General features: G+C 39.6%; 1 protein-coding gene across 1 annotated transcript in view; it reads left to right on the top strand.

Annotated features, from left to right (window-relative positions):
• The window catches only part of IGF2R (insulin like growth factor 2 receptor), a 56,256-nt gene that overhangs the window by 12,863 nt on the left and 19,500 nt on the right, over nucleotides 1-23,893 (top strand). The window contains exons 3-26 of the mRNA XM_063151245.1: nucleotides 905-1,029; nucleotides 2,657-2,755; nucleotides 3,124-3,250; nucleotides 4,248-4,368; nucleotides 5,471-5,588; nucleotides 7,112-7,274; nucleotides 7,430-7,610; nucleotides 8,340-8,443; nucleotides 8,817-8,981; nucleotides 9,658-9,798; nucleotides 10,157-10,309; nucleotides 11,238-11,369; nucleotides 11,764-11,911; nucleotides 13,277-13,454; nucleotides 14,013-14,128; nucleotides 14,510-14,672; nucleotides 16,170-16,349; nucleotides 17,378-17,479; nucleotides 18,335-18,436; nucleotides 19,101-19,275; nucleotides 20,600-20,767; nucleotides 21,323-21,466; nucleotides 22,738-22,916; nucleotides 23,284-23,371. Of these exons, the coding sequence (XP_063007315.1) occupies nucleotides 905-1,029; nucleotides 2,657-2,755; nucleotides 3,124-3,250; nucleotides 4,248-4,368; nucleotides 5,471-5,588; nucleotides 7,112-7,274; nucleotides 7,430-7,610; nucleotides 8,340-8,443; nucleotides 8,817-8,981; nucleotides 9,658-9,798; nucleotides 10,157-10,309; nucleotides 11,238-11,369; nucleotides 11,764-11,911; nucleotides 13,277-13,454; nucleotides 14,013-14,128; nucleotides 14,510-14,672; nucleotides 16,170-16,349; nucleotides 17,378-17,479; nucleotides 18,335-18,436; nucleotides 19,101-19,275; nucleotides 20,600-20,767; nucleotides 21,323-21,466; nucleotides 22,738-22,916; nucleotides 23,284-23,371 (3,372 nt within the window). The remainder of the gene's footprint in view (nucleotides 1-904; nucleotides 1,030-2,656; nucleotides 2,756-3,123; nucleotides 3,251-4,247; nucleotides 4,369-5,470; nucleotides 5,589-7,111; nucleotides 7,275-7,429; nucleotides 7,611-8,339; nucleotides 8,444-8,816; nucleotides 8,982-9,657; nucleotides 9,799-10,156; nucleotides 10,310-11,237; nucleotides 11,370-11,763; nucleotides 11,912-13,276; nucleotides 13,455-14,012; nucleotides 14,129-14,509; nucleotides 14,673-16,169; nucleotides 16,350-17,377; nucleotides 17,480-18,334; nucleotides 18,437-19,100; nucleotides 19,276-20,599; nucleotides 20,768-21,322; nucleotides 21,467-22,737; nucleotides 22,917-23,283; nucleotides 23,372-23,893) is intronic.

Genomic DNA, 23,893 nt, shown 5'->3' with positions numbered 1-23,893 from the left:
GGCATGCCCCTGTTGGAGCAGGTCTGGCGAGGGTCACAAAAATGCTCACAGGGCTGGAGCACCTCTCCTGTGAAGACAGAATGAGAGAGTTGAGGTTGGTTAGCTTGGGGAAGAGAAGGCTCCAGGGAAACCTTATTGCAGCATTCCAGTGCTTATAGGAGGCTCATAGGAAAAATGAGGATTTAGCAGGGCCTGTAGTTAGAGGAAATTAAATTATTACCTCTTGTAATAAAATTATTACAAGAGGTAATAATTTTAAACCAAAGGAGGGTAGATCCAGACTAGATATAAGGAGTAAATTTCTTAGTGATGATGGTGGTGAGGCAGTGGAACAAGTTATCTGGAGAGGTTGCAGATGCCCCATCCTGAAAATGTTCAAGGTCAGGTTGAACAGGGCTCTGAGCAACTGATAGAGTTGAAGATGTCCCTGCTTATTGCAGAGGGCTCCCTTCTAAACAAAAACCATTCTGTGATAGACTCTCTTTAATCTTATGCTGATGCTATTAATATAAATTATATAAAGGCTGAGAAACTGATAAATAGAAACTCGTAGGAGGAAGGAGTGAATTGTGATTGAAACTAGTTGGTAACAGCTTTCCTTGTTCCTAAGGAGGTGACTGGATTGTAGTAGCACCTGCTGTTGTACTTTTATTTTACAAAGTGTTTGCTAAAAACCTTTAAGAAAGTACAAGTGTGACGAGAGAGTCAAATACTATCTTAACTTGGATCTGATCTTCCAAATCAGAAAATCCACAAAGATCTTTAGTTGTAGTGTTTTCAAGTGGACTGGTATCTCCTGTGCTGCTCAGTGGTTAAAACTAGATCCTGTTTGTTGAGCTTCTATGAAAGTGTTGAATTATAACACTCTTTTTTTCCCCCCCACCTTCTCATTTTTAAACCCTAGGTGAATTAGCCTTGCAAAAACTTTCTGAAAGTCTTCTGGAGCTCAACACTACACGTAACTGCTTGCAGCAAGGCAGTGAACACCAAATTCAAAGTAATATTAACTTCCTGTGTGGGAAAACACTGGTAAGTCTAAATAATGTGCTGTGTTCTTCAATGGAAATGACGAGTAGTTCTGACTTGCTTTTTAAAGAGACTTGCTGTGCTTTTGGATGTACTGATTACTGAGCTTCACAGCTTAAAGAAGAGCCAATTATGTTTTACTGTTAAGTTAAAAGTCATAATTTATTGTGGCTTTCAAAATTCAAAAAGTGCTGGTAGAATATTGTTGCAGGTCTACAGCTTAGTTTTGGTTCTGGGTTCTTCTTTGTCTTCAGTGCTTTTACATGGTTGGCACTGTAGTATTTTATTAGCTTAATATGGAGGAATGAGTCAACAGTGTGCAGGGTACCATAACAGTGTGAGCTGTTGTTTAATTGTTGGCTGTGCCTTAGCTGTGAATGTGGCAGGACTGTTTAAATGACTGACCTCTGTTGTGGGGCAGCATAGTTGACAGCAGTAAGCCTTAGGCTTGGTCTGCACATTGTTCAACTAACAGTGCTTATACAGCCAGCTGGGCTTCTGAGGACATAGTTTTTTGTGAGAATGTGTTTGAAGTGTGATTGGAGATCCCTGAAAAGTTTCTAGGGGCCTGTGTACATGCAGTTCCCTTCAAAATGCTTTTGGAGTTACACCCTCCACACACTTAACAGACAGGAGAGCTCACGATGGGCTGTGATCAGCTCCCATATTTGTGTTTCCGAGAGAGGTATTTGTTGGTGCTGCTCTTGGCACTGACAGTGCTATTGCACACCCCCTCTTGGAAATCCAGCCAATTCAAACAAAGTGCCAGTGCAGCAGAGACTTAAAAGCTTCTTGTTCTGTTTCAGCAGATGACTCTTTAAACGAAATTAAAAATTATTGCTCAACTTCAGCTGTAGCACCAGATCATACTGATCTTCAGGCTTCTTCGGGTTAGCTCAGTTCTAATACCTGTTTGTCTCGTGACATAGTAAAAGGATTTTGTAATACTGTCTGGAGCAACTTGTTTTGTCCCATTTTATGGCAGGGTTAAATGAGAGACGTAATCAGTTTGTGTGCTAAACTGCTTCTAGCTGAGGGGATGGAGAGCCAAGTGAAAAATTGTTGTGTTTTCACTGTTGACATTCAGTTGAATATGTAGAACACCCATCTTGAAATATATACAAATGTGTATAACATGAGCCTATAAAAATAGGCAGCTCAGGTCAGGGATATTATTTCTGTGTAGCAGAAATGGCTGCTAATCAGTTGTTTCTGTAGGATAAAAGGGAACTGATAAACCATGCATTGCCTCACTGTGTTAACCTATTTGTATGCATTTCTATTGGTGTCTTCCTTCCTTTCTAGTAAGCAGATAGGACTGGTGCTTCTGTCAGCTGACATAGTGAGCACTTCTAAAAGATGGAATACAGTTACTGCATATTAGGACTGGATATGTTGAGTATTGGTGCAGACTATGGATTTGGCATCCTGCATCTTCCTGAGTGGCCCAACAAAGCTGTTACATAACAATCTTGCTGTTAACAAGTGCAATTAAGAAATTGTATGCCCTTGTTCTTTGATGTGCTGTATTCTGTTTTTCTTAACCTCTTGAGTAAACTTCTTAATGTCTACAGATGTAAAATAAAACCAGTCTGTTTTTCAAAGCATTATTTTTTCTTACTTAAAATAGGGTACCCCTGAATTTGTAACAGCAACAGAGTGTGTGCACTATTTTGAATGGAGGACCTTTGTGGCTTGCAAGAAAGACTTGTTTAAACCTGTGAAAGAGGTAATCTATGTGCTACTCATGCAGAAGTTACTCTTCACCTATGTGACAATTTTACTCTAATTACCTGCCCCCACCCCAGATTAATTCAAACAACCTCCATAAACTATGTTTTTCACAGGTATGTAAAGCATAAATGTTGGAAGATGGTGGAGTTGAGAATTTGGGTGGTTGTTTATAGTAAAGCCCTTTTAGAAGCTGGAGCAAATTAGTCTAACTTTGGATGCCTCATTTTAATCAGCATGTCTAGCTTTGAGCTTCCAAAAGTAAAAAACTTTTCCAAATACTAACTGGGCTTCATATATTCCTGTTCATAACTTCCCTCTACTTGTGTAGCATGATTTGTATGTAATTTTTTGTTGTTGTTCTAGGTCCCTTGCTATGTGTTTGAAGGTATCAAGAAACATGACTTGAGTCCTCTCATCCAAGTTTCAGGACATTACTTGGTGGATGATTCTGATGATGATTCCTTGTTCATAAATGTCTGCAGGGATATAGGTTTGAATGGTTGTTTATGTCACCTGTCCGTGTGTGAATTTCTTGTAACGTGGTTCTTTGCCATTGTCTCCGTTAAAGTTGTCCTATGTTCAGAGATCAGTATTTCAAGACTTAGATAATTATTTTGAACTCCCTACTCTCCAAGTATTGAGGTGTTCAGAGATAGGCCCCCCCCTTCTGCATGTGCAAGTACTGTTAATACACTTTCTCTAAGTGGGAAAGGGCAGCTTGTTGTTGTTCACAGGACCAGTGTTGTTCACAGGGCTTCATGTGCTCCAAGTTTATTCCTTTGGACTCCAGGTTGTTGCCCAGTTCCTGATGAATGTCCTGAGGTGCATCTAAAGCATCTAAGTGCATCTAAGCTCTGTTTAGATGCTTGCCTTAGTACTTGTGCGTAGCTAGCACTTCCCTCTCAGTTGAGAGCTATATGTATAAGGAATTAAACCAGAAAAAACATATTTGAAACTTGCTGAAAAGGTTAGTTTAGCTGTATACTCTCACTGCGATTTTTACTTAGTAGTTAAATATGTGGTTTGTGCCCCTGTTAAAGGTTTAATGCTTCTAGTTGTAGTGAGAGGTCTATTCTTTTAAACATCTCACTAGTATGAAACTTTTTGCTCACAGCTTTGAATTAGATGGTCAATAAGTGACAAAGAAGGGGAAGAGTAAGAAGGGGTTACCCCTGACTTGGTTGTGGGGAAAAAAAAGGAATACTTGGCACACTTTTGGAAGTTTTCAAAGCCCTGTGTATCCAGCAGCTGTAGTAGCAAATAGCTGCAGCTGTTTTGTCAGGAAGGATGAATTTGCTGTTCCCAACCAGGGCAGCATGAATTACCACAAGCACTGCAGATTTTGTCTTATCAGTTTTACAGTCTAATGTAGCCTGTTTTTTAGAACTATTTTTAGAAGAACCCACAGATGAAATGGCAAGATATTTCAGGTAAAGCAGGGCTTAGAAACTGAGTCCTATAACTTCTTTTCTGTGTGCTCTAACCAGGAGGTTCAAGTGGAGAGACCAGAAAGTGCCCTGCTGGCAGTGCTGCTTGCTTGTTACATGATGGTCTGGCATATGATGTTGGCCGTCCAAAGGAGCAGCTGAAGCTTCAAGACAAAGACAGGTATGCAATTTTTGTGGTAATACTTCTGTGGGCACTTCAGTCATCTGGCCTGGAAACAACGCTCTTGGGAACAGATGAGTCTCCTAAAATGTAACATTAATACCTCTTCAGTGTTGAAGCATTAGCAGAAAACTGGTCAAAAATACTGTCAGAGCAGTCTGTCCTGTGGTACTGCCATAACAGATCAAATTTCCTCCTTTGTTGTGAGAGAATTGTTTTTACAGAATTGCAGAACTCATAGAAGCAAGGGGCGATTAGTGCTCTTGGCCCACAGGCAGCAGGGTAAGATTTGGTCCTGTCTGTCTGAGGGCCCACAGGCTAAATGCATTTGGCTCACTCTACTACCCAGGAGTACTTGAAAAATTGGGAATAGGAGCAGATGATGCCTTTGTGTGCTGTGGCTAATCTGAAGCCAGAATGTCACTGCTCTGGGAGCTGTTGTCTTCTGCCTGTTAAACTGCACAGAATAATAATGCATAGCTGGGAAATTGTGGTGGTCATCCTGTTCTCTCATCCAAGTCATCTTGTTATTTGTTTCCCTATCAGTTACCATGGTTTATTCTCCTTCTCCTGCTTCACCTGATCTGACCCACTTGCCTTGCTCATGTCAATTTGCTGATGAGTTCATTTTGCTGTTAATTCTGGGGGCAGAATGGAAAGAGTTTATATGTAGAGAGGTGATAAAGTACCATCATGTGACAAAACTTGAGTGGATACTGCTTTCAAAAGTTGCAAGAACATTTGCCACATCTGCTCTCCAGCAGTAGTTTTGAGAGCAAAACTGCAATTAACCTGTGTTCCTGTGATTATCAATTAAATTCTTGCTACAATATGAATCACAAGGCATTCAGCATAGTCTTTAGTAGGATTGCCAGAAGATACTGTATTAATTAATTTTGCTGGGACTATTTTAATTTTTATTTTTAAATAACTCTTAAGATTAAAGGAATGAGGATCTCCCTAAAAGTTGCTTTTGGGAGCAGGGCTGCATTGGTATATTCTGTTGGAGTGTCTAGCAAAGACTGAGCATTTCAAGAACATCCTTCTTCTGTAGAGTGTGGTGTCTTAACTGTCTTTTTGGTTTGTTGTTTTCTGTTTCTAGGCTTGTATTGAGTTATGAGAGGCTATACAAGCATGATGAAGAAAGGCCAGGTTTCTGCCTAGGCCACAATCCAGCAGTGACAATCACTTTTGTTTGCCCATCAAAGAGGGGAGAAGAGGTAACTTCAATGTTTTAGTTTGTGTTAACTGGTTGGTATTTAACTTTTGTGTTTTATTATTTATTTTTATTCAGACCTGAAGAGAGTGTAAGTATTCTTGGCTTGTAGCTTGTGAAGAGTGTGAGATTCCAGATGTACTCTTAAAGTCTTTTAGAATTTAAGAAATGAGAACCTGAACAGAATTTCCCCAGGAGTGTGTTGTCTCTTTTATGGGTGAATTTGGTTGTCCCTTTACAGGGGGCAACAAGGGTTCAAGGCTTATCTCTAAGCATAGGAGGACTTAGTGTAGAGTTAATCCTGGGCACATTGGCACAGAGCTTTGCTTGCTAATGAGCGCTCTTCCTCCTCAGTCAGGCTGGGCAGGCTTATAGCTGTTGCCTGGTACTTGGTTTCTTTATTAATCTGTTCTTCCTCAGGGAAAAAAAGTAACTAGTGAGTGTCATTTTGTGGCAAGGGTCTGTCACTTACTAAGCAGGCTCATGAATTCGTTTTTAGTAAAATCTGTAGTGTTCAGCAACAACTCAGTTTGTGCAGGACACTGTTTTAGCCTAACTTGAATGCAATGTGACAGTAACTTCAAAGTAATGCTGGGTAATTTCAGCAACCTACACTCCTTGAATTGGCCAATTGCTAATGCTCTGCCATTTCATATAATGATGCTTTTTGTTGCAGATTAGTGAAGAGGGAGCTCTTGTCTGGCTAATTTTTGGTTTAATGTCTAGTCCCTCATATGACCTAGATAGGAACCGCACTTCACTCTTGTTGCTGCTGAAATAAACCCGGCTCTTTTGTACTGTCACTTTGTACTACCTTGCTATAGCTATGCACTCTGTAGGATGACTAGTATTACTGATGATACTTGTGCCTGTAACTTACCTCATACCTGTGTATGTGCCAGTTGTTCCAGTGGATGGCAGAAATAAAGATTTATGAAACAATTTGCATTTCTAATGTTTCACTTTAAAGTGGGGAAAACCAAGACTATTGCTTCTCCCGGACATGCAAAAATATATCACGACAGAAAACACATCTGACAGAATCGTTGGCTAAAGAGTTCTCAAATATCTCTATTTTGATTTGGACTGAGGGAAACAAAGCTGCTAAAACACCAGTGTCTAAAAGTCTGCTTTGCCTTCAGAGAGCATTTGATCTCAATTTCCTGCACTGAGGACTTCTCTGAGGCAAACACAATCCAAGCTTAGGCCATTTGGGCTCACATCTTTGCTTTTTCCAGCACATTAAGGAAAAGTACTTTTAAAAGCACTATTACTTTTGCTGTCTTTCTCCTAATGTCTGATGCTTTACTTCTGCTTACACTTGTAATAGTTCGCTACATCATTTATAAGACCTGTTTTATTTCTTCTCAACACCTATTTCTGAGGCCAGAAACAATGTTTGCACATCTTTAGTATTAGAGGTGAAGTAGTTGTTACTGATCTTAGAGGAATGTGATACTGTTGCTTTAAAGATTATATTTCAAGTAAGTGTACTTATAATTTAATTTCTGTTCACTTCTGTTTTAGAGTTCAGGTCCCAAACTTACAGCAAAAACAAACTGCCGATATGAAATTGAGTGGGTTACTGAGTATGCCTGTCACAGGGATTACCTGGAGAGTAAGAACTGTCGTCTGACTAATGAGCAACATGATATCGCTATTGATTTAAGTCCACTTACTCAATTTTCAGGTAAGCTCAGTATTTTTCTTTTGTTTTTGTGGTTTTTACCAGCCAGTTTTGCATTTCCTTATTTAGGGACAGAAAAAAATGTCCTGTGTTGATATTTGGAGTTTCTTGTCTGTCCTGATGTATGTTAAAACACTTTCTTTTTTTTATTCATTCAGAATATGTCACACCATATGCAGCCAAAGATGACAAAGAGGAGTATTACTATTACTTGAATGTGTGTGGGAAAACCACAGCAGGTAACTGCAAGGATGATACAGGATACGTTTCATCTTGCCAAGTAAAACTTTCAAATAACCAGCAAAAAGTGACAGGAAGATTTTCGAACCAAACCCTAAGGTGTGTAAATGCTCTTCAGCCCTGCTGACTGGTCTGATTGGTCCGTTTCCTGCTTTGATACTTACTTGTCACATAATCAACAATTGATACAAAATGCAAGCATTTTTTTTCACTTTTTTTGTCAGAAAAGCTGTAACAGTGTAGCGGGATGTCATTAGCAAACAAAGGCGCCGGTGAGGTTGGCAGAGCCATTGGCTAGACAGGAAGACTTCCACTGACTTTGTTGTCTCAATTGCACATTGTGGTGCACTGCCTGTTGTCCTCCTTTTTACATGTTTTACCTGTAAAGCAGTATCAGAAGAAGCTGGTTCTCAAGTGGCATGTAGGGATAATAGTTTGCTTGAGATTGTAAAGCAGAGATTAATTCGTGTGGATATGATCTTCCATTTTGTCTGTGACAGGTTTGTTGTAGTGATTTTCTGGGAAGTATGACTTCTTCCTCTTGCAGAAACAGCCACACAATAAACTAGTGGGAATAAATATCCCACCATACCTAGGGGAGCTTTAAAACATTCTTTAATTTCTATAGAAATTAATGAAAAGTGGTCAGAAAAATCAGTGGATGCAAGCCTTCATTACTGTAGAAATGTCATTATTGTTGAACTAATATTTGTTTTCCCTTGGAGTGAAACAGTTAATACTTGAACAAGAGTGTGACTTCTGTTATTTGAAGAACACTGTGTGATTGTCTGACCCTACATTTCTATCTAAAACTGACTTCTTCCTCAGATACTCGGATGGGGATCTCACTTTAATTTATCCAAATGGGGATGCATGTAGTTCTGGCTTTCAGAGAATGACTGTCATAAACTTCGAGTGCAATGAAACAGCAGGTGAGTTTAACAAGCTCTGACAGCTCTGCTCAGGGTTTGACTCCTGTGCTTGCTAGTAGATCTTATGCTCAAATGAATGCTTGCTTTAAGCCACAGCCTGCACAAGAAATTGTTGCATCAAGCAGTAATTTTGATGGCTGGCAGGATGTGCTGTGTAGTAGCACTGCTAGTCTAAATTTACACTGATGATTGAGAAGATGGAAGTACAAAAGAGCCTTTTTTTCTTAGCCAGTGGTAAAAAAACAGAAACACAAGTCCTCTGCAGCAAAAGGACTTTGTCTTCCTTGCTCATTGCTAGTCCTCAAGTCTTCTTGCTTTTTTCCCCTTCCCCCTCTAGAAACCTCATATGTGTTCATCTGTTTCCCATGTTAAGGTAATGATGGTAGAGGAACTCCAGTATTCACCGGTGAAGTTGACTGCACCTATTTTTTCACTTGGGATACAAAATACGCATGTGTTAAAGAGGAAAAAGATCTCCTTTGCAGAGTTACTGACAAGAGAAAACACTATGACTTGTCACCTCTTATCCGCAGTTCAGGTATGGCAATAAAAGCTAGCTTTCAGTTACTTCTGCAGTCCTGAGCTTACATGCCATCTCCAGTGCAATTCTTTAGCTGAGTATTAGTCAGCTTTTGTTGTTCTTAGTGAATTTCTGGGGTGCTCGTGTTTGCTCCCCTCATTCCAAACAGACTGAGTGCCTTAGTAGCCATGTCCATGACTGCCTTGGTTGCTGCCATCATAAGTGGTTTTCAGTCACAGAATCACAGGTTGGGTTGAAAGGGGCCATTAAAGATAATTTAGCCTGACTCCTCTGTCATGGGCAGGTACACCTTCCCCTAGACCAGTTTGGTTAAAGCCCCATCCAGCCTGGCCTTGAACACTTCCAGGAAGGGGGCATCCACCATCTCTCTGGGCAGCCTGAGCCAGTCATGATCCACCATGAGTCAGCAGCTTCCATCCAGTGGTTTGTGCAAAGGAGACACATCCAAAAATGACAAGATTTGGCAGCTGTGGCTTCAGGGGACGGATGTAGGTGGTAATCTCAGCTGGTGGGGGAATGGAGCTGAAATCAGGGCTTCTGTGTGCTGGGGGATGCTCTGAAGGAGAGATCATAATGCAAACGTGGGCTACCTTATAATAAAAGGCATTTTGGCATGGAGATGCTGCAGCAGTTTAGCCAGATGACTTGTTCTTAACGACCCTCTATATTTCAGAGTCAGCCCAGAACTGGGAAGCTGTGGATAGTAGCTTTTCAGAGGTAGGAAGGAAACATTACTACATCAATGTCTGCCATAAGGTGTTGAAGAGCGGAGGAGCTTCCAGCTGTTCAGATGATGCTGCTATTTGCTCTGTAGGTGAGTTGGGTTTTTGTTGGTGGTGTTGTTGGAGTTTTTTTGGTTCACTGTTTTTTTAAGCCTCTGAAGGCTTGGCACTTCCTGTGCAAATGGGGTTGGTTGTCCTGAATGCCTTCATTTATTCGAGGGTACAGAAGTTAGGAGTCTGTTTCTTTTGTGATCTCAGAAACGCTTGAAGAAAGAATGCACAGCTTTTTCTAACTAAAGAACCACAGACTTAGCAGCGTGGTTTGGCAAGGTAAAATCAAACTCCTAATGATACTTTCTCACTAACTAGACAAGTGGAAAGTCTTAGTATCTAACAGAAGCTTCACTTGTTTTCAGAGGAACAAAAGTTCTGTATTTACTGTTTTTACAGATAAGCAAAACAACAGCAGGAATCTTGGAACATTTGTATCTTCTCCAAAAAAGGTTGGAGAAAATATTCAACTTATCTATTCAAATGGAGACAGCTGTCCTTCTAATGAAAAACAAAAAATCCAAACGGTCATCACTCTAATATGCAGACCAGGTGAGAACATCCACATCCTTTTCATTGATCCAGTTAAAAACTGTAGGTCATCTAATAAGCCGAGACACGAGTGCAAAATATTAGCATTTGCTAAATATTAGCATGTTTTCTATCTCTTTCTATGCACAAGCTTGAAGTATCAGGGTTTGTTTACTAGGATGATGGCAATATAATTGCAGGTATTTAGTTATTTACCTTTTATGCAAGTACTCTTTAAAAACTCTTGAAATAAGATTCTTCCAAACATGATTAAAGTATGCTTAAGTGTTTAAGACTCTGCAAATACCTGGAAGTGATACAAATATTTGGAAGCACTTTCTTTCTCTAGTTATCTTGATGGGAAAGAGTGGTTCTGAACTGAGATCAAATGCTTTAGCCTTCTTTTCCAATAAATATGGTTTGTATCTAAACTGCTGGCAGTTCATGAAAGGAAGCTAATATTGTCATGTTGCTTATAATAGCCTGCTAGTTAACTATCTCCCAGGAAAATAGAAAACCTGTGTTCCTCTACCTCAGCCTGAAGAACTTGGAACTTCCAAGTGTGCTGGCTTTTAGGATCAGATTATGCACTATTTGCTAATATAGTTATTGCTTTGTAGTAAAACCAGTTTTGTATATCAAAATACCAGTTTTGTATTTTGTATATCAAAATACCAGTTTTGTATATCAAACTAGACTTTTTTTCAAATATTGTGATGGTTCTCAGGAGCAGATTGAGCCCTGTGCCTTTACTTCTAGGGGAAACTTTTATTTTTTGGGAGGACGATGCAAAGTCTGTGAAAAATATTTTTGGTACTGTTTTCAAAGAACAGGTACTTTTGCAGTTACCTTGGCTTTTGAGGAGAAATTAGTTTCTTAGGTGTAGATTCCTAGTTCCTGATGGCAGCCTGGCTGTGTGTATGTGTAACACGTTGCTCTATGATACCAGGTGATCTAGAAAGTGCTCCAATCTTGATGGCAGAGCTTGAGTGTTCATATGCATTTGAGTGGTATACTGCTGCTGCGTGTGTCCTGTCTAAAACTGAAGGAGATGACTGTCAGGTGTCTGATCCTCAGGCAGGTATGTATTTCTGTTCAGCAAATCAAAAGGTCATTAGGGATAAAACTTATGCCACAACAAATAAGCCCTTATGATACCCGGGAGCAAAGTGACTTCAGTCTAATACTAAGTACCCACAGTTTTAAGTACGTGCATAATGGAAGATCAGAACAGCATGAGCTTAATACTCTCCTAGTGAATGTAGGAAAATAGATGTAATGTGTATTTTACTGAAGTAGATCTCTCTGTATAAGAAACCATGCTTTTACTTTGTCCACTTTGTTTCTGGAACAGTAATTGCATAGAAGGAACCTTATTCGGGGGAGGTGAGCTAGCCATGTGACTGAGTGAATCAAAACCTGTGAGAGATATCAGGACAAAATTGAACTGATACAGTTTATTCCTTCCTGATTAGGTTTCTCTTTTGATTTATCACCTCTGGCTAAGGCACACAGTTTCTATACAGTTACTACTCAGGAGTACTTGTTTTACATAAGCATCTGTGGCAGTGTGCCTGAAGCCCAGTGTCACACAAAATCGGCAGCTTGCCAAGTAGCGCGGAGGTGAGTAACTCATTCTCTTGGCTGTAAGGGAAGATATCTTGTTGCATGATGTGTTGTTGGTGTGCAACAATGAACAATTTGCATGTAAAGTAATTACTGGACTACCTGTAATAGATTCAGGTAATTAGCATATAATTTGCAGTAATTACACTGCCAGCTGTTTCAGGCCAAATGCACATATATGTGACCTTGCTTACAGCTAACTTGTGAGATGGAGTGTGCCCATTGCTCTCCCTTTTGTTATCCATAGGGACTTGTAAATTCTAGATTAACTGCTGCAGCTGTAGTAAGGCAACCTATATTCCAGAGATTGAGGGTCAGCTCTGTTCCAAGAGCTGGCCTGAAGAACATGAGCTTGCTGCACTTGGGATGAGCAGGGGCTGTCTTAGATAGTAGTGAAGCCCAGATCTTGAATGTTGTACCATATGGCCTCAGGTTGTGCCAGTGGATATTTAGATTAGATAGTAGGCAAAGTTTCTTCATGGAAAGGGTTGTCAGGCATTGAAGCAGGCTGCCCAAGGAAGTGGTGGAACTGCCATCCCTGGAAGTGTTCAGAATATGTATGGATATGGACTTGAGGACATGGTTCAGTGGAAAGATTTGATGGTGGTACTAAGTTGATAGTTGGACTTGATCTGAGAGGTCTTTTCCAAGCTTAACAATTTTATAATCTCCCTTACTAAATGGGCTCTTCCATGTACGGTCCTAGTGTGTACTGCTACTCTGACAGCATCACTGCTTTTGCCTCCTATAAACTATGTCTGAGGTAGCATCAGAAATACCTGTGTATTTCAGGTTCCTGGTCAGCCTGCTGCCAGAGATGGGGTACTTGGCCCTGAGTTACTCTCCAGCCAAGGACAGTTTTTTGCAGACCCTAGAAATGTTCTTCAGAGGAAGATGATGAAGCTAGGATAGAGTCAATGTTAAGTCAGTGATGAAACACTCCTGAACCAAAGCTGATACCTAGCAGAGAGCTGTTGTGCAGTGCTAGGTCTTCATTGCCTGTATGTAATTGGATGAGGCCAGTTTGACCCCAAGATTAGGGTGTCTGCAGTTTGACTTCCACTTTGGAGAATGAGAACTTGATGGTATTGTCACCCTTTTAGAGACAGGAGTATTAAGTTTTCTAGATATCTTAGCAATATGTAACTTCCTTTCCTTTTCAAAGGAGGACATCTGTTCATGTTTTAAGTTTCCTTTTGGCAGCGTTCTTTTTATCCCAGCTCACTGAGGTCTAATCAACCCTATTTAATTATGCCCTATTATGGTGTCTTGTGTAAACTTACATGGTTTCTATTTGTAAGACTTCTCTTCAAGACAATTTTGTGTTCTGTTCACTCTCAAAACTCACTTTTTATTTTCTAGTAATGAGCAGTCTTGGAGTCTTGGACTGCCCAGTTCCAAACTTTCCTATTATGATGGCCTGATTCAGTTGACCTACAAAAATGGTGCAGCATACAACAATGAGAATAAAACACAGCGCTCTACCCTTATAACTTTCCTGTGTGACCATGATGCTCGAATAGGTCAGCCTGAGTATCAGGTAAGAAGTTGTATATGAAGAAAGGAAGGATCTCCATCCTGAAATACTGACAATAGCTACTAGGTCCATACGAGCAGGGTGTTATGTGTGGAAATACCCAGTATCTGTAAAGCAGACTAAAATAAATAGTTATTTCTCTTGGTATATTTGACTCTTGTTGCAACCTTAAAACTTTCCTTGACCAGTGAACAGTAAGCTGTTTACCTGGATCCAGATTGTTACCTCACTCTCTTCTAGTGGGCCATGTAATTAGTGCTTTTGGCTGTCTCATATTTCTAGCTGGAAAAACCCAAACTGGCTGAGAAGTAACAGATAATATGACTGTGTACCCAGCAGACAGCAGTTTAACAGAACCAGAGCAGTTTTTTTTGGCAAGAGCATTTTTGGTGACACAGGGAATGGCAGGATCTGTAACAGGACAGACCAACACAAATCAGTCTGAGAAGATTATATCCCAAAACCAAGGGGAGATACCGAGCTTGACGTATAAAGCAGTAGCTGTGAGTCACAAAGTTGTCAATGTGAAAAGCCTCTCTTACCTATTCTGCTCATTTGTAGAAAGAAGATAACTATACCTACAACTTCAGGTGGTACACTGAACATGCTTGTCCAGAAATCCCACTGGAATGTGTTGTGACAGATCCCAACACCATGGACCAATATGACTTGTCAAGGTAGGAAAGTGACACGTGCAGTGTAACTTAGCTATTCTAGTTTGGTTCTGGCTAAAGTTGGTTTCCTGTGTAGACAGCACCAGAAGCTTCACCTCTTGTGAGAGTCTTGACTGCAAGTATGGTGAAATCCCTCTAGTATGTTGACTTGCCTCCTAGGATGTAAACTGACTTTTTGGGATGGTTTTGCTTATAAAAACATATTACCTTGTCAACTGTGCACTGTGTCCCAGGAGTATTCTTTCTAATTGTAGCACTTAAAAATGAGGGGGAGAAGTTAGTCGGGAATGCCTTAGGGTTACTCTGTTTCTTGAGACTGAGAAAGCTGGAGAGAGTCTATGAAGCATGTGTGTCCTTAGAGCAGAACTTTCTCTTTCTGCTCAGATTAGCAAAATCTGAGAAGAGAGGTGAAAACTGGTATGCCATGGATAATTCAAGAGCAAGTGAGCGCAAGAAGTACTACATAAATGTCTGTCGACCCCTGATTGCTGTCCCAGGATGTGACCGGCGAGCCTCTGTCTGTCAGATGGAATATAAGCAGGTTTCTGTGAGTACTCTTTCCCAACTCAGAGCTGGTTTGCCACACGAGTGAGACTGAAAGAGACACGAGTGAGATTAAAACAGCCATGTGATTTCTAACTCCTTGTGCAAAGGGATATTCTGTGTACCATAATAGTTGCATAATCATAGCAAAATGGTAGAGCTCCTGTCCACCTCTTCAAAGAATAAAGCTTTAATTTTTACAAGTGTACCAATGTCATGTTTATCACTGATGATTTTTTGCCCTGTGTTTCAGAGGCAGACAATCTGCTTCTCTTTTGTATGAATTGCTGGAGTCTCAGAGACTGCTAGGAATACACATTTCTTCAGGAACAGGCTGTCATCCTGGATATTTTGTCATGCTTCTGGCTTGTTTTAGGTTGAACCGTGGAAAAAATTTGCTTAAAGATTCTTTGTTGCATCCCTGCCCTCCCTGAGCTTGCTTTGGATCTGAAGAGTAGATTAGGTAGATGTTGCCAAGCAAATAAAAGAAGAAACAATGCTGGTGGATGTTATGGGCCTCTACTTCTGTATTGCCCTGAAGTACAACAATTTATCATGGAAGTGATAGCAGCTGACAGGCTGAATCGACCTGTTGGCCTGACTGACTTCATTGCTGCTCAGAGCTGTAGGGAAAGCTGAGCTAGAGGCTCACCCAGCTGTCCTAGTTCCTTCTATCAAACACCTTCCTCTCTTACTGTTAAAGGGGATGTGTTAGTGACTGAAGCCAGTCATTGCCAACACAGCACTTGAGAGATAATTATTGCTCGTTCTCTGTGGTTGCAATGGGCCTTGTTGTGCAAGGCTGCTTCCTTGACGTGTAGAGACACTTCAGGGCTTTATTTCTTCACTGCTTGAGATAGTGAGTAAAAGGTGAGTGCATTGGGTCAATCTAAAGAGTTGTTAAAAAAAAATTTAAAAGGGCAGAAGTCTGTGGACAGCTGTTTTGGAGGTATATTTTTCAGTTTGTTCCTGCTATTGACTTTAAGTAGTTTCTTAAAACTAGGAAACACCAGTTATGTTGCAGTGACAATGACTTCAGACTTTGGTAGTAGCACCTACTGTCTTTCTAGTGCTCAGTTTCTGTCGCTGATTTTTAGCCTTAGCTAAGCATGGCAGATCCCTAAAGTCAATGCTGAGGACGCCTGGAGGCTTCCACATATTGTTTCAAAGAGCTCTACAATAAATTCTACCTATTGCAGAAGACACAGGCCTCCCTAAATTGCTAAGCTATATGCCCCAGGAGATGCAGATGGGTGTTCTAAGGTAGTACAAGCACCTTATTGTACTAAAAAATAAAACCAACAAAAATGGAACTGTACCTTGTTGTGGAGGTGGTTTGTTAAATATGTGAAACTTTAATATAGAATGGGAGAGAAATGTTGAGAACTTTGTTGTCTTCAAAGCTATTGACCTGTGTATACAAGAGTACTGTAGTAGGTATCTTCTTTTTGGTTGTATCTGTTTTATTAAAAGTTGTTGACATGCTTTTCCTTATTTCTAGGGTTCTTATTCTGAAGTCACCTCTATTAGTAATCTTGGTGTTGCCAGCAAAGAACTAGTAATTGAAAGACCTGGACATGTTTCTCTAACCTATGCAAATGGCTCTGTGTGCATCAATGCTGATGGAAAGACAACTACTTACACCACTACCATCCACTTTGTCTGTTCCAGGGGCACTCTTGTAAGGACAAATGATCTTCCAGTTGTTATTTCATCATAGTAGGTTTCTCATCCTATAGCATGAAGCCATGTGAAGATGTGTAGTGTATAGCAGATTTGTGGCAAGGGAGACTGCTTGAGGGTTTGAATTGAGATGTAAAACCAGAACTGATTTAGATGCTAGAGGAGCATGTGTCTGAGTATTTTATCACAAACAAGAACTAGATACAAACTAACAGCCTTGATGAACAGTAGTATTTCAGACTAGTCTAATTAGCATGAAAAATACATGAGTACTTAAACCAGCAAACATTGTGGACACTCTTAAGTGGAAAAATATTGTAAGGTGCATTCTCAGGCTTAGGTTCTGCATTCTCCATAGATTGTTGATTCTAGAATTCTTAAATCTGTAGAGCTTTTTGGGCTACAACTCCACATAGTGAAGATTAGATTTAGGGGATTATTAGACTTAAGCTTGTGTAGACTTGTTTTTCCTGGCTTTTTGAATCTGCAGGTCTTGCTCTCACCTTACCCACATGATCTGTAGCCCAAGAGGTGTGGTGAAAAATCTGTGACATGGAGCAGTTATGAACTGCTTTGCTTTTGTCTAAAACACTGACATGAAGTGTACATATTAATTATTCCTGTTACCTTGTTACCTCACCTAACAGATTTCTGTTGCTTTACTTTTGCCTTTTTTTTTTTTTTTAATTATGGACTATGTATTATACGCCAAAACTCCTCAAAGCTTAGACTGAGACAAGATCTCGTTATATGTGTCTAGATTAAATATTGACTTTAATCTGAGTATTTGGATGTCAGATTCAGTTCTTGGCTAATGCTTGGTCACATAGTAAATGTTTAACTAAAATAAGTTTTCAGTGATGACCTTCAAAATAAATTGGGGAGAGGGAAGTGGGGTGGAAATTGTGTGCCTTTGTAGTGAAGTGTTTTAGAAGAACATGACAGTTTCTCTAAGGGAGAATCTCAAACATGATGAAGTGTTAGCTATTACACTTACTCTGGTCTTCCTCTGCAATCTGTTTCCAGAGTAGCAGCCCACGGTTTATAGCTATTCTGGATTGTGTGGCCACTTTCTTATGGGAAACTGAGGCTGCTTGCCCAATAAAGGAAGCAAAAGATGATTCCCAGGTGAGAAAGGAGAATATAAATTGTATTTATAGTCTCAATGTATGATGTTTATTTATAGCACTCTTGGTTTCTCTGTTTAAATGGCTCTTGAAGAAAACTACCTAAAGTGAAGTCTTAAGTTGGTCATGATGTAGTCTTGTGATATCTTATCATGTTGTATTTTTGAAGTGTTTATGAAATGCCTAACTTCTGACAAAAATACTCAGGTGCTTTCTCGTGAGAAAAGTTTACTTCCTCTTGAATGCTTCATTTAATGTTTCATTCCCTTGTTATGTTGCTAGTAAAACTGAGTTTATATGTATGGATATGTAATATCCTTGTTTTCTGCAGATCATCAGATGAGGCTTTTCTTTTTTCACACTAAGCCATGAGATTAGCTCGGTTACTCAGAGCATGATGCTAATAACACCAAGGTTGAGGGTTTGATTCCTGTTTGATCCCCATATGAGCCATACATTAAACAGTTGGACTCAATGATCCTTGTGGGTCCCTTGCAATGCAAAATATTCTGTGAAATCTACTCAGTTGCTTCTGCTTTACAGGTCTCACCATAAACACATTAGTGTGCAAACAGCCCTCAGTTAAAATTTTCATGCTCTTAGCTAATATGATAGATGCCATCTGTTAAATTCCACTTTCATATGTTGGTGTGGCTGATGTCAGTGGACAAAAAGAATTGAACAAATATACAAAAGAATTGAATGAAACTACTGCCAGAGTAGCTTATATATGTTCTATATGCAGGGTAGGAATATGTCTGAATCACTGCTTTGGTTCTTGAAACGAGTTAGAGGTAAAATCTAAGCAGAAGAAATGCAGAAGGAGAAAATAATTTTGTTGTAATTTTTTTCCCAGTCGTGCTCTGTGCGAGATCCAAACACTGGTTTTGTGTTCAACCTGCGGCCATTGGCTTCTGAGCAAGGGTATACGGTTACTGGCAATGGGAAAACATTCTCGGTAAGGATTTTGACTGCATTCTCTGTTGTTTGAGTGCTGTTGTTGCATTTTTTGTCTTGCATGGTGATCTAGGGGAGCTTTCATTCAGTCTTCTTAGGAAGTATGAGTTGGCAGGAAAGCATTGTGGTTGAAGGAGGGAATGAAAGATTACTTCATTCGCCTAATCTTGAAAGCATTAAACTTCTGGTTCTTGGAGAACATGAGGTAGCCACACTTTTGAGGCTCCTTTTTGAGGTGATTTTCACCTCCTGGACTCTGTTGTGTACTGCCAGTTTATCTGCTGATTCTGAAGAAATTAACAGGGAAAGTCTAGAAAGGGATTTAGTCTGTCTATATCAGTGTTTTTAATGTAATCTGCATGTGTCAGTAATCCTAGACTGTCATAGATAATACCAGAGCGATATCTTTAGGCCAAGAATAAACATGCTGAACCACATCCTTTACTCCTAGTGGGGAGAATTTATGGACCCCATAATCCGAAGATTGAGGATACTCGTACTGTATTATAGTTGAATTATAGTCTGTAATTTCTGCACTGCAAGACAACTGTGTTGTTTCAAATAGTTGTCTACAAGTGTTTTACTGATGTAGAAATGGCTATGTGAACCTTGTTTTTCTGATGCAGTTAATACTATGTACATCTACATGTTTTCAAAATTTCTAGCTAAACATTTGTGGATACTTGCCATATTGTGGTAAAATCAATGGCAAAACAGCTGCTGGGTGTGAAAGAGAAAATCTGACACCTCTGAGGCCACTGGAATTGGACAAAACCCTTTATCTATCCAGTGAAGGCTTTCTAACTCTTACCTACAGAGGCCGTCTTCGTGTGGAATCAGGTGAGTTCAGGAAATACACAGGGTATTGTAAAAACTTTGTGTGAGTGGTCTTCATTCCTTCTTTTGTTCATGTGCTGAAGTATATTTGACTTGGTATTAATTACTTAAACAAGCTTGCTCCTATGGGAATTTTAGGAAATTTAGCCATTACACAGAATGGTAATGGCTCAGTAATACATGTGCATTTCAAAACTCTAGGAAAGTGACTCAATACACTATAGGGTTTTCTCCTTAGCAGATGAAAAATACTGGTCCTTGCTTGGAGAAATGGATAGTCAAATTGGGAAAACAAAATGAACTCAGGTTCTTTTTCCAAGTGAAGTAATAGCTTTTAGCTTCAGTTTCATGGATAATTCTCTCTAAAGGTATTTCATATCTGAAAGGTCAGTTTTCAGTAAGCTTGTGCTCTCCTGTATGGAACTTTTTGAATTAGTGCTCTAATACTTCATATGCACCTACTTCATGAATTTTATCTTTTGCAGGTAAAATGAATTAAAAATGTATATCTGGTTTTTTGATAGTAGATGCTCTTCAATTATACTGAAACTGAGCTTTGTAGAAAGGAATATGACATCTTAACAACAAAACGCCTTGGGAAAACGGGTTTGGATTCAGGAACCTCAAATGCATCAGCATGCTTAATTGCTGGGATGCTATCTCTTATTTTCTCAGTTGTGACATTTTTGTACATAATATGTAACAGTGATTAAGCTCTTATGTATTTTACTTTGAGAGGTTCTACAATTTTTATAACACTACTAAGCATTTTGCTGACAGATACTACTCCCTGACATAATTCTGTCACTTCTTGAGGACTAAACAGAACTTAACATATAGTGCTTTGATAGGATCAGTATTACTTGTTCTGCAGTCATTACACTGAACTTCTTGCAAACAAACGGAACCCCCAAACCAAAACTTTGTGTGATGCAATTTAAAAGCTGCTTGTTACCACTGGTGGTGTTTTAAAAGTTTTCTGTTTCTTCATATATGTCAAAGAACATAGGGAGAGTAGAGGTCGATGAAGGTAATCATGTTGTTGAAATGTGTCAAGGAGACACATTTCAACAAGATGATTACATTGTCAAGGCATATTTTGGTCTCTTATTTGTAGAGGCAATGGTGGCTGCTAGGCAATTTTTCATGGCTCTCTGAAAAAGGCTTGCATATTTACAGCTGAAACCCCATAATCAGCAAGGTAGTGTTATCCTTGAAGCAGTTATTAATAAGAAGCTCTTAGAAAATTTTGTAGTCGAGTATTAGCTTGAACTTAAATTCAAGTGTTCCAAACAGAACTATCAGTAGATAAATGTTTGTTTTATAGGAACATCAGACATGTTCAGAGTGACTTTCATTTGTAATGACTCATATCCTGGAGAGCTTAAGTTTGTGCGTGAGGAGATAAACAGCGTGCTGGACGTCCATGATACTTTTTTTGAGTTTCACACAGCTCTGGCTTGTGCTCCTGCTCCTGTAGATTGTCAGGTTACAGGTAAGTACCTGGAGTTTAGGTGGACTCTTTCCCATGTTGGAAGGATTAACTGGGCAGCAAACTTCTGCTCAGTGGAGGGCTGTAAGATTACCTATTGAGAAGACATTTGTAAGACTTAAAATCTGTGTAGAAGTTGTAGAGTGGGAGAAGAGGGAAGTTGTTTGAAGCAGGCTTAACTTAAAAAACAGGGAAAGAAGCTAATTTAAAACATTGTGGTATACACAAGAAAGTTGATAATTACTTTGAAAACATTTAATCATTAGTGTGACTGATGCTGCTTCAGCCCTACTCTAAAGAAAATGAGTTAATTTAGTATTGACATCTGTAAAAATGCACCTGTGATTTGTGGAGAAGTTACATTTGGGAAGTAACTGTCAAGGGAACTGTGTTCTACGTTTGGCATGGTGATGTTTTTGTGGCAACAGTACATTCTCTTAATACATATCTAATGTGATTCTGGTTTTATTTTGAGTTGTGTATTTGTCAGTGAAACTGGTATAATTTCAAATCCTGCTGCAAGTATTAAGTTCTCTCAGCTTATTGCATTTTTTCTAGATGCTGCTGGCAATGAGTATGACTTAAGTGACTTGAGCAAAGATGGTGAGCCGTGGGTTGCTATAGACACTTCAAAGGAAGCGAAAAAGCGAACGTTTTTCTTGAATGTCTGCAAGCCCCTGCCCTACGTGACTGGATGTCCTGGTAAGACAAGTGGCAAGCACTTCTTAACTTGTGTCTTCTGATGCAAGACCTTATAGTCAGAGTGATGTCCCTGGGTGTTTTAGTAAGATTTATTGACTCCTGTCCGTTTAATTACCGAAATGCATGGATCTGGGTGACGTATGTCACCCATGTGTCTGGGTGACATATGCAGGAGTATTAGTAAACAGACTTCTGCAAGCTGAGAGCAGTCTTAATGCTCATCAGGACTCTTGCATTGAGATGTATATTAATGCATTTGGGAAAATTGCATTGAGGGCAGAATTGCCAGGATCTGTGAGCTTATTATTATTTTTTAAAGAAGATAGGATATAAAGTGTTGTAGTTTAACCCCAGCCAGCAGTCAGCCCCATTCAGCTGCTTGCTCACTTCCCCACCAGCAGGATCAGGGTGAAAATCAGAAGGGTGAAGGTGAGAAATTGTGGTTTCTGGTAAAGACATTTTAATGGGCAAAGCATAAGCTGAGCATACAAGCAAAGCAAAACAAGAAATTAACTCCCTTCTTCCTATGGGGAGGCAGGTGTTCAACTATCTCCAGAAGGGCAGGGCTGCATCACATGTAACAGTGACTTGGGAATACAAACATCATAATTCCAAATGTCCCTCCTTCCTCCTCCTTCCCCCACTTAAAGAGAGTATGATGTCATATGGTTTGGAATATCCTTTTGATCAGTTTGGGTCACCTGCCCCTGCTATGTCTCCTCCCAGCCTCCTGTGCACCCCCAACTTCCCTTGCCAAGGCAGAAAAGGCCTTGGCTCTATGTAAGCCCTGCTCAGCAATAACAAAAAGTCTCTATATTATCAACCCTGTGTTCAGTACAAATCCAAAACACAGCCCCATATTCACCACTGTGAAGAAAATGAACCCGAAACTAGTGCAGAAAGTCAAATGTTGTTGAAGCCTCCTAACTGAATGAAGCCAGAATCAGAAGCTTAAGCTGTGTCTTACTCCATTTCTGCCCAGTTTAATGTATTTAACTGTACTGTAGTCTTTTACAAGTCTGTGGAATCAGATAAATTAGTGCAGTTTGAAAGGTTTGAGTATGCAGGAGTAACTTGTTACATTCCTCAAAGGCTTTAGGTACACAGTGTTTCTCACTGTGTTGATGAATATGTGTGTGTTGTGTTCTGCTTCAGGAGTTTGAGACAGTTTACTTCAAAGCTCTCTTAAAGCTACCCTGTTATATTATTTTACAATCAATTTAATGCTAATTGTTAAAGCTTTGAACTAAACACCAGTTCTTTTCCTGTAGGTGGTGCCATAGGATCTTGTGTGAAATACACTGATAAAAGCAAGAACTTGGGAGTCATTCAGATAAACCCCCAGGCTGCTACTGATGGGTCATTGAGCATTATCTACTTGAATGGTGACACTTGCAAAGATAATCAGCGTTACTCCACACGTATCATTTTCCAGTGTGATCAAACCACGGTAATTTTCTCTTCTACTTGCTACTAATGAGGATTTTAGTGCTTTTACCAAAATAAACCATGTTTATTCCTCTTAACATGGAGAGACTGATTCTAAAAAGTAAAATCTTACATATTGGGTTTTTCCTTGGCTCTTCTTGAAAAAGCTGTTTTGCTGAACCTGTAGAACACAATTGTGAACTATTGTGGAATCCTTTTTCCTCCTGTGAGCCACCAAAAGCAGCTCTTTGCTGAACATGAATACTGCAATTTGATAGTGGAGACGTTAAACTGTGAAACTGCAGGAAAAAAAAAAAGCTATGTGTGTATGTTTTGAGACTTGCAGTGTAATTTTTACTAAGCCTCCTTCATATGGCTCTTTTCTGTAGGGATCACCAGTGTTGGAGCAAGAGAATGACTGTGAGTTTGTCTTTGTTTGGAGGACTTTGGCAGCATGTCCTGTTCACAAAGCGGAAGGTAAGTAGTTATTTGAGATTTGAAGTATCAGTCAAACTGTACAAATAATAAATACTTGAATGAAACTGTGTTGGTTTCTTGCCCTGTGAATCTTTGTATAAAAAGTGTTGGCTTGTGGAGGAATGTCTATTCTGAGCTTTAAGCTAACTACAAATCCTATTTAATGTCAAAAGTGCAAGTTAGGATGAGAGGCAAATGTACTTGCCTATCTAGAGAAAGAAGATGTAATACAATACTTTATCAAAACAGCATTATTACTGTCTTGTTAAATCACAGACAGACTTGGTAGTAAATAATAAAACCTCAGTTTTCATGAGAACGGAGTTGATTCTGTCCCTGGCAAGTCGTTCCCTGTTCCTCACCAAAGACTGGAAGCAAGATAAAACTTGACCCTTGTTAGACAACGGGTGAGAGGCCAGTGGGGGAGTCTCAGTTTGTATTTGACTCCAGGATGTGCAACAAGAAATCACAAGTTCTAGTTCTGGTACTTGATTGACTCTTAGATGGAAGATTGAGTGTGTA

Source organism: Melospiza melodia, chromosome 3 (assembly GCF_035770615.1).
Source record: "Melospiza melodia melodia isolate bMelMel2 chromosome 3, bMelMel2.pri, whole genome shotgun sequence".
Classification (NCBI taxonomy): Eukaryota; Metazoa; Chordata; class Aves; order Passeriformes; family Passerellidae; genus Melospiza; species Melospiza melodia.
The sequence above is the reverse complement of the archived record's forward strand: the minus strand, read 5'-3'. Positions and strand labels throughout refer to the sequence as shown.